Raw genomic sequence first — 11,000 nt, forward strand, 5'->3', positions numbered from 1 at the left:
CTTAGCACCTTCTTATGCATATAGTTTCTCCTGCCTTGCCTACAGCTATTCCAACATCAATTATAATTTGTTAATTTTGGATCTCATCACTTATTGGTTTGAACTTGTTAGGTATGGTTACAGCTCTGAGTGTTTTAGATGAAGTACTCCTTCCCTCTGGCTCTGGGACAGCTGATTTCCCTCCCATAACCTTCTCCTTCCCACCAAGTATAGACTCTACTTGAAGAAATGCTAGAATAGAAGAGACTGGAACAATAGCACAGAGGGTAGAGAGGGCATTTTCTTTGAACATGGCCAGCCCAGGTTAAATCATCTGTTTCCTATGTGGCCCCTGAGTCTGTTAGGAGTGATTTTTGAGCACAGAGAGCCAAGAGTAACCCCTGGACACCTACTAGGTATGGACAAACACACACACATACACACACACATACACACACAAACACACACACAAACCCTACCAAAACAAAAAAGAAATGTTATAATATAAAACTTATCCTGAAGTTGTCAAAAGGTACCAGATCTTGAATGACCTTTAACTGGTAAAATAATTATTTAAATAACAGAAGGGAGAGAAATAATATCAAAACAGAAAAATAAAATTACAACAGAAAAGCAGAATTTAGGCAGAGATCATTTATTTTCATTGTTCATTGCAGTAATTTAATCTAGTTATATGCATTATGAATCAACAAGAAAGAAGGGCTCTATGTTCCAAATTCCCTAAACTGATCTAGCATTAAAATACTTTTGGCAGGACATCTAATGGAGACATTATTTAGCCTAAAAGACTTTAAGGACCGTTCCCCTATATTAATTGATTAAATCTTTTCCACCTCCAGGGTAGAGTCCTGATATATATACATATATGTATATGTATATATGTATATATATAATCCAGTACAAACTTCAAGTTGTAAAATAAATATCATGGGAATATGATGCATGATGTTGCAGCACTACTTAATAATATTGTACTGTATATTTGTCAGTAGATGAAATAATAGATCTTAAAAGTTTCCATCACATGGGAATGTTGCACTGGTGAAAGGGGGGTGTTCTTTACATGACTGAAACCCAACTACAATCAGATTTGTAATCAAGATGTTTAAATAAAGATATTTAAAAAATTTTCCATCACAATTGTAAATATGTATAGACATAAATATTAGCTTGTAATTTCAAAATAATGTTTATGTTTTTTTTTTTTCCATTCTTTCCAAGTTTTATTCAAAAAAAGGGGAGGGGGAGCATTAAGATGTCCATCAAGAGTAATCAACACAATATTCAACTTGACAGAAATAACAAGGACCCAATTCAGTTTGTAATGTCCTATTTCCCCATTATACAAGTTTTTTTTTTTTTTTTTTTTTTTGTTTTGTTTTTGGGCCACACCCGGTAACGCTCAGGGGTTACTCCTGGCTATGCGCTCAGAAGTCGCTCCTGGCTTGGGGGACCATATGGGAGGCCGGGGGATCGAACCGCGGTCCGTCTCCTAGGCTAGCGCAGGTAAGGCAGGCACCTTACCTCCAGCGCCACCGCCCGGCCCCCATTATACAAGTTTTAAAAAAGAAGTCAAAGCTTTCTTAATGAGGACGTGTAGGACAGCTTTTACTCTGAAATGGTATCCTAGTGAGTTACAAAATCCTGACTTTGTGCTTCTATTTATCCTTTTCTTTCTGTTCTTTTTCTTTCTTCTCTCGCTCAGCTTTAGCTTCTTCTTCCTCGTGTTTTTTGATCAACTGTTCCACTTCCTTTTGTTTGAGAACTCTGATGACAGTCTTTCCATTTTCTCTTGTCAATGTGGCAATTTCCACTTTTTCAGCAGATAATTTACTAACATCCATAGTCTTATTTAGGACTTTTATAGCTAAAGCAAGTGCTGAGTTCAAAGTCATTTCTCCTTCTTTGTAGTCTTGCTTTAACATAGATACAGCTGCAGCGCTATTATTTCCAATGCATGTGGCTTTCCATCCTCCATAATTTCCACTAGGATCACTCTGATAGAGCTGAAAGCCGTAGTGCTTATCCCAGCCAATGTAGAGCAAGGAAACACCAAAAGGTCGTTTTCCTCCAAACTGTGTATAAGCTTGCTTGATATCACACAGTGCTGTAACCAACTGCTCACAAGGAATTGGCTCCTGGTATTGTAGTAAATACCTTTGAGCAATGAGCCTCAGTTCATTAGTTAAAACATTAGCATCAGAAGTTATGCCTGCCACACTGCAAGCCATGTCCTCATTAAGTTTATAAATCTTTTCGGAAAAGAAGACTTCATCAAGAAGCTTGTGAATGTTGCGTCTCTCTGCTGCAAGCAAAACACCATCGTTTGCTAAAATCCCCAGACAGGTGCCTGCGTGTCCAATAGCTTCCATGGCATATTCAACTTGGTACAAACGACCTTCCGGAGAAAATATCGTGGTCCTGGAATCATATCTCCGAGACATGTTGGCTGGACTTGTTTATAATTTCCGGAGCGGACACGAGCGGAGCGGACACAGGAGCGGAGAGAGCGGCGCCGCCCGGCAGAAGCAGCCCAGCGCCGGCCGGTCTCGCCGCAATATCTGTTTATGTTTTTTGTTTGTTTGATGGGGTGACATCCAACAATGCTAGGATATTACTTATGACCTTGCACTCAGAAATTACTTCTGGTTGCTTATATGAGATGGGAAGGATAGAATTCAGGTCAGGTCAGCCACATACAAAGCAAGCCCCTATCATCTATCAGGCCCTCAAAATGTACTTAACTTCTAATAAGAGAACAGCCAGTTTAATAGTTAAGCAAAATGGTTTATTTGGGAAAAGCAGAGAATTATAATATTGGCTACATAGATTTAAGCAGCAGCCCCCAACACAGCGTGAGGAGTGTCTCAGGTCTAGGGGAGTTTTAAAGGATAGGATGAGTGAGATCATGGAGGGTGAGGGACTGATTGAGGTAATGGTCCATGGAGGAGTCAAAGGTTAATATAGCCAGGTGCTATATTATGCTATGCTATGCTATCCCAGTGTTTTCAAACAGAATCTTCTATTGTTGGCTTCTTAAATTGTTGGTTGTTTAGTATCAGCTGGGAGTCAGATCTGATTTAAACAGGACAGAAAATTGGCTTTTTCTGAGGTTGCTTTTTAGAGCCCAATTTATTATAGCCCAATAATGTCAACTTTTCACAATGGGTGTATATTTCAACCATTATACTACACATCTGAAGCTAATATTATATGCCCCTGTTTATCTGTGTGTGTGTGTGTTTGTGTGTGTGTTTATAAGTCAGTGCAGGGCATGAGCTCTCCCACCCACATGCAGTTTGTTGCACCAGATAAGCTATAAGGGGCTAATCTTTATTCCCTTTGTCTAGACTCTAAATGGAACTAAAACCTTTGGGGAAAAATTTAAGTGACTTAAAGCCTGGAAATGCATTTTAAATGTACTGGTCACCAGTAAAGTTCTTCTAAATTCTAAAAGTTGGAGGTAATGTAATCTGCCTGACAACATTTGACAATCAGCATTTCAAAAGCTAGTTCATCAAAGATTCAATTCACCCAAGGGCCACTTTTGTCCCTTTCTAAATATGGTGTGCTTTAAAAAAAAAGAATAATTATTAGAAGCATATGCATAAAATTTGAGATATTTATGTAGAATGAAATGCTTTATAGTAGGTTTAAGAAATAAATAAAGAACTAGTTCCTAGGTTTTCAGAACTGCATTTAAATATTTAATCTGTCTCGGGCTCAACTTTCAACTGTTCCATGTGGAGGAATGAGGACTAAGGAGGTCCATGTTGGGGATAAGGAGCCAAGACCAGGGACTCAGCAAAGCACAAGTAGCCTAGAGGAACTGAGGAAGAGAATCAGGGACATACACCCTCTGAGAGACCACCAAGAGACCTGGTCAGGGGATAGAGCTGGTGCAGGGGCATGCAAGAGTGATGGGAAGGAGCAATGAGGAGTGAAAGGAGTTTGCAGGTTTCAGTCTCACTTTTCTTTATTTCTACCATACCACCCATGTGAATTTTTGTTGTATGTTGTATATTCCTTTATATGCACCCTATGCTCATTGCAGCACTACCAAAAAGAGATAAGACATGAAAACAACTTAAAATCCCAATGGAAAGGTGAATGGATTAAGAAATTGTAGAACCACAGTACTTAAAAGGAAAAAAATGGGGGAAGGAATAAGAGAGAGAGAGAGAGAGAGAGAGAGAGAGAGACAGAGACAGAGAGACAGAGAGACAGAGAGACAGAGAGAGACAGAGAGAGAGACAGAGAGAGAAAGAGCGCAGGAAAGTATCAGTTGTAGAGGTGTGTGTGTATGTGTGTGTGAGTGTGAGTGTGTGCACACGCTCGTGTGTTTGTAAACTGGGGACATTTGTGATGGGAGATGTGCACTTGTGACGGGATGGGTATTGAACATTGTCTTACTGAAACTCAACCATCAACAACTTTTTTAAAACTATGCCTCATGGTGATTCAATTAAATTTTTTTTAAAGGAAGATATGGGCTGTATATTGCTTGGAATTATATTCCATACAAGTGGGATCCTACTCAGCCATTTAAATGACCAAGTGAAATTTTTGGCAAATTTTTACGTGATCTCTGAAACAAAATGAATTGTTTGGTTACTTGGTTTACCCTTTAATTTCTTTTAGATTGATTACCAAATTGACCCTACTCCATTGGTAGCTGCCATGACTATATTCTAATAGCATTTGTGAGCCACAGGGACTACACTTGGCTCATATGAACAACATGAGAACTTGACTCTTGGCCTCTTATTTACAAGTAGATGCCTTTAGTCAGTAAATTATTGCAGGCCCCAAGGGATTTGAGTTTTTAAATTTAATTAAATTATTAGTTATCTTAATTTTTGTCTTTTGGGGCCATACCTGGTTGTGCTCATGGCTTATTCCTGTCTTTGTGGTCAGGAATCACTCCTTTCTATCCTTAGGGAACTGTTATGGTCTGTGGGGTCAAACTGGGTTCAACTACATGCAAGGCAAATGCTTTACTATCTCTACAGCCATTAAGTAGTGAGTTTTTAAAAATCATCTTTTGCATTTACCTCAATTCAGTTCAAATAGGATGGTTTCCAATCTTCTCAGCCAACATTTTTTGTTTTGTTTTGTTTTTGTTTTGGGGCCACACCTGCAGTGCTCAGGGGTTATGCCTGGTTATCTGCTCAGAAATAGCTCCTGGCAGGCACTGGGGACCATATGGAACACCAGGATTTGAACCAACCATCTTGGGTCCTGTCAGCCAACATTTTGATGACAATCTCAACTTCGAAAAATTAAAACTGGCTCAGACTCAAAACATTTATAATTTGCTCTCATTTCAGTAAGTTATATTCATTTATATTTTGCTGAGTTATTATTTTCCCTTTTAACACCATACAATTCCTTTATGTACCAAATGAGAGTTTATGGATGAGGAAATATACTGTGTTTTAATATTTTATATAGTCATAATTTATTCCACTAAGTAGATCAAATATATAATAATAGAGTGATTAGTAGATCAGGACTCATATTTTTTTCTTATGCAGTGCTAGAAATTAAACTCAGGGCTTCACACATACAAGGCAAGTTATCTACTGTCAAGCCACATTATTGTCCCCATAAATATTTTTTGAAAAAATATTTTAAAAATCACTACTAATAGAAAAGTCTAGAAATTTATAAAAATGAAGGAACTAGTAGAGTGAACTCACCAAACTTCAGGATTTCAAGACCAACAGATTTCCTCTGTAGCTTTCTACCCTTACTGATTATTCATCTTATTTTCTCCCAGAATATTTCAGGATGTATCTTTTAAGGACAGGATTTATATATCTATATCTAATTGTACTGATGTTTACTATATATAATATAGAGTTTAAATAATAATACAGTGGGTAGAATGTTTGCCTTGATTCTAAGTTCTATTCCTGGCATCCCCCAAGCACCTCCAGGGATAATTTCTGAGTGCTAAGCCAGGAGTCACCCCTAAACATAGCTAAATATGTCTCCCAAACAAATGTGTATATATATATATATATATACACAATACCTATCAACTATAAAACTATACAAATCTGACAATATCAAATACAAAGTTTTCTCTTTCTATTGTTGGTGATGTAATGATTTTTTAAAATATTTTATTCAAATTAGAATTCATATAACCAGGCTTGATTTTTTAAAAAAATTATTTAAAGCATTGTGATTTACAAAGTTAGTCATAGTTGAGTTTTATTTTTAAATTTTTTATAGTTGAGTTTTAAACCTGCCTTATTTCAGCACTAATCCCACCATCAATGTCAACCTCCCTCCACCAATATTCCCAGAGTCCACTGATGCCACTATCCTCTGCCACAACATCAGGCTTAAAATTTCATATTCCTTTTCTGCTTGGTCAACTATACTAGTTGTAATCTTTAGATGCTTAATATTTAATTGGTATCTATTCTAGGCTTGTACATATAAGCTGATTGGTTAGATGTGTGTTTAGCAAATGTTGTTGCTATTGATATTGTAATACTATAATGATATTAGTATTGTTGTTGTAATGACTTTTACTAATTTGGCATAGTGATACATTAGATTTAGGATTCATTTGGGAAGTTGCTGTGATCATTCCCAAACCTTAATTTAGAATGAGTTTTAGTTATGTTTTACCCTGTCGTATAATTGGCTACAACCAAACCACCCATACAACAGTTGGAAACATATTTATCTACAAGAAGTACTATTTAGATCAGCAATTCTGGAGCAAGCTTTTCCGATTTTAATTACACCCAGGGGAAAGAGTTGTACTCAGCAATATATCAAAATTTGGATGCCTCTGGAGTTCATTACCACACAATAACCACAGTATCTGTCATACCATATCGCTTATTTTTGCTTTTCTAAGTTTTTTTATTGACTGTATTAGATGTAACAGAAAACACGAAGAGCCCACTTTAATTGTAAGCACAGGTCCTTTACATATGAGGAATAGCTTATGTTTGTTTTTTAAACTAAAAAGATGCTTATATTCTTAATTTAACTTTTGTCCCAAAACTTGAAAATAATGCCTACAGACAATACTGATCCTCAGTTAACTTCTTGTTTTGTTTTGTTTTGTTTTGTTTGGGTCACACCCAGCACACTCAGGAGATACTTGGCTCTGTGCTCAGAAATTGCTCTTGCAGACTCGGGGGACCATATGGGATGCCAGGAATCTAATCTGGTTCTGTCCCAGGTCGGCTGTGTGCAAGGCAAATACCCTACTACTGTACTATCTCTCCGGCCTAATTAACTCCTTTTAAAAAGCTTCCAAACATCATTAAGCAAGCAATAAATATTCATTATAAAACCATTGAAAACTGTAAGTTGAAAAAAGAAAAATCACTAAAGATAACTTTAACTTGCTGTTCGTAAGACCTAAAAACAAATCACATACTTTTACATTAATTTTATAATTTTCAAATGTACAAACTCACATTAATATGTTTGTCACTGAACAATGTATTATGAACATTTTTCATAATTCACCTGGATTATTCTTTTATTGTTTCCTAATAGTTTACCACTTGACAGATATGATATAAATGAATTTAAACTGTCTCTAATTTATTGATCTTATTAAAATGTTATATAGGATGCATATATACTACTTGTCCTGTTCAATTTTTATGTAAATTTATAAATAGAAATTGTCAAAAAAAAGGGTAATTTTCTTTTGTTTCTTTTTTGGAGGGTCCAAACCAGGTGATGCTCAGCGCTCAGAAATCAGACACCAGGTATCAAACTCAAGTCTATCCTGGAACAGCCACGTGCAAGGCAAATGCCCTACTGCTGTGCTATGGCTCCGGCCCAAGGAGTTCATTTTTAAGTATGATGCACTTTAAAATGCTGTCCTACTTTTTTTTTCTTTTTGGGCCACACCCAATGACACTCAGGGGTTACTCCTGGCTATGTGCTCAGAAATAGACCCTGGCTTGGGGGTCCATATGGGACGCCGGGGATTGAACCACACTTGGTCCTGGGTCAGCAGCATGCAAGACAAATGTCCTACTGCTGTGCCATCGCTCTGGCCCCATCTACTTCATATTTTAACACTACAGGCTTTTATGCTGTAATTTAAAAGGTATTAGCCCCGAAACTTAAATATCACCATTTTTATCATGAAAAATGAAAGAATTATTTATTATATATACTTTGTACATATTTCTAGAATTTCTGTTTGTTCATTTCATGTGTTTTAAATATATTTTTTGGTCTGGTTAGTAAGTATTCCTTCTGTATACTGTTATTCTTTTGTTTTTAAAAATACTTTGACTACATAGCAAATTATTTTTTCAAATATATATATAAATATAAATATAAATATTTTCAGGCAAAATGTATAATCTGGAAGATGAAGTGATAATATAGCAGGTAGGGCATTTGCCTCGCAAGTATAAGACCCAGTTTTAATCCCAGACAATTCATATGGTCTCTGTGCTCTACCAGCAGTGATCTCTGAGCACACAGACACAAGACCTGAGCAAAAGACAAGCAAACAAAAAAGTATAATTGTTTCCATGATTAGAATTACAATGAAATTAATTTCATAACTCACTTTGTGAAGAATCAGCGCATTGAGCTCTGTAGTGAGGAGCCAAGGTACATCTCCTGATAAGCTTGTGTTGTAACATTCAGCTGTATTTGAGTGTCTTATCTGTATGAGTTGTATGTATTGCCTTAATAAATATTGATTACTTTCTCTGGGCCAGGCTCTGTGCTCTGAGCTAAGGATCCAACATTGACCCCTTACCTGAACAGGTAGACTTATTTATATCCTGGAATATGGAGGTAAGGTAAATCTATGAACAAATTAATTTTTAAAAAAAAATCGTCAAGGGGAGAAATAAGAAACCAATAAAATATGTTAGAATGACAGTGCAGTTAGGGGAGGTTAATCTGCTTTTAGCAGATGATCAGGGAGAGGAACAGATTTAAAATCAGCTAATATTTGGTTGTCTGTGAAGGCAAACAGATATAGAGTACTGATTTGATCATTTTTATGGAATTTTCACAGCCAAAAGTGGACATAATGGCACAAATTAAGCAAGGAGGATAGCAAGCAGGAGTTGAGATCCATGATGGGTTGGATCTAGATTATATTGGGATTAGTAATCTGGGAAAAAGCGTTTGGCTTTACTAATCATTGTGCCCCTTTGGAAAGCTATAAGCAAGTAAGGTAGATGGTCAAATTTTTTTGAAAGACCCCACCAGCTGCAGTGTGGACAATGGATTGTTGAGTGACTGAAGAAGATGGGAAAATGCTTGTTAAAAGGCTGCTGACAAGTCCACTGTGTAGAATAAAGTCAAGGATGCACCAAGCAACAGAAAATGAGAATAAGTCACACAGGAGCTTGAATACTTAACATAACAGGGTAAAGATATACTGTGACTTCCTAAGAGGTTGCTTTCCAAGCAGTCTCTATGCTCTTGCAGGACAAAGAAGAGGGTCAGCAGACCTGGGAAAGAACTAGGTGCAAAGTGACAGCAATGCCCACCCAGGAATCTCAGGGGGCTACTCTGAGAACATTGGTCTTATTTTATGGCACAGTACTCAATTGTTTTAAATCTTTCTTTGAATTTTTGAATAGCATGCCTATTAATGATTGGTAATATAATTTATACCTTTCTTTTCATGAGACTGGTGGCTACTGAGTCTGTGCTTCTAAAACAATACATATAATAAAAGTCTAGAAATCAATGATGTGAAAAATGCAAGCGTTTTTGTCAAGACCTTTTCATATTTTATGTTTTTCCCCTTCCTGTTCTTATCCTATCATTGCTGTGATGTGTAGGAGTTTGTACTTGGTTGTGATGCTTACTGGGATTTACACACTTGTGACATCCCAGTGACAGAGCTGGGAATTACACTCCATGATATTCTAAGAATCTAACTGTTTTACATGGTTTAGAAATTAAACACTAATTTACAAAGTTGTTCATAGTTGAGTGTCAATCATACAATGTTCCAGCATCAGTGTCAACATATTTCCAAATATGTTATTCCCTCCTCTCTCACACTGCTACCCTCAACTGCTTCTTTTACAGGCACATTTTACAATTTAGTTGCTGTAGTTTGGATTTCCTATTTTCAGTTGCTGGCTCTGTGCTTTATATACTCCATCAATCTGCCTGAACACCCTGCACTTGTCTTCATTACTTCCTGTCCACCTCTTTTTACTTCCCTCTCAATATCTTTCCTTCCCTATCTTTTTCTTATACTCTAGGTCAAAGGTCATCTAAGTATACTCCCCTTTACTACCTTATATTCCCTTCTGCTATTATACCACATCTTAGTGATATCATTGTGTGATTGTTCTTTTGGCTTCACTCAACATTCACTCCACTTTCAATTGCATGGTTGCATCATTCCTTGTAGTTGCATAGTATTCCATTGTGTATTCAAGTGTTCGTTTGCATATGTGTGTCTGTGTGTATATCACACACATTCATAGTTCACTCATCTGTCATTTGGCATGTGAGGTTCAGTATTTGGGTTACTTCCAAGAAAGCTCAGAGCTAACTCCAATCTCTGTGCTCTGGAATCAAACATGGTGATGCTGATGATCAAATGGGAATCAGATGCATGAGGACAATTGCCTTACCTTTCACCTGTACTGTTTTTCTGGATTACTGGGGAGCATTTTGAAAGAGTTTTTAATGCAGAATAAAGACATAAATTAAACGAGAATAGGTTTCCAACCCAGTCCTTTAAATCTGCAGGAGACAGATGTACTTTCTATACATTACAAGCAAAGGACTTAGGAAAAAGAATCATTTTACATTACACTAAAATCTCTAAAGAAAACAATGACTTCTTTTCTTAACTAACACTTTTCTTAGTTTTTTCTTTCCCATTTTTTTTTGATCAAAGTGGATACATATCTTTCATAGTAATATTTTAGGTACATATTAACATTGAATCAGGGGAATTCCCACCTCTGAAATTGACCTCCCTCCTCCCCACATTTCCAACATGCCTC

General features: G+C 36.7%; 1 protein-coding gene across 1 annotated transcript; it reads right to left on the minus strand.

Annotated features, from left to right (window-relative positions):
• Window positions 1-1,550: 1,550 nt before the first annotated feature.
• On the minus strand, window positions 1,551-2,505 carry LOC126003485 (proteasome subunit alpha type-4). Its single transcript, XM_049769739.1, has one exon. It carries the CDS (start codon window positions 2,442-2,444, stop codon window positions 1,659-1,661), a length of 786 nt encoding a protein of 261 aa, XP_049625696.1. The 5' UTR covers window positions 2,445-2,505; the 3' UTR covers window positions 1,551-1,658.
• Window positions 2,506-11,000: the final 8,495 nt, after the last annotated feature.

The sequence above is a fragment of the Suncus etruscus genome, chromosome 3 (genome assembly GCF_024139225.1).
Source record: "Suncus etruscus isolate mSunEtr1 chromosome 3, mSunEtr1.pri.cur, whole genome shotgun sequence".
In the NCBI taxonomy this organism is placed as follows: Eukaryota; Metazoa; Chordata; class Mammalia; order Eulipotyphla; family Soricidae; genus Suncus; species Suncus etruscus.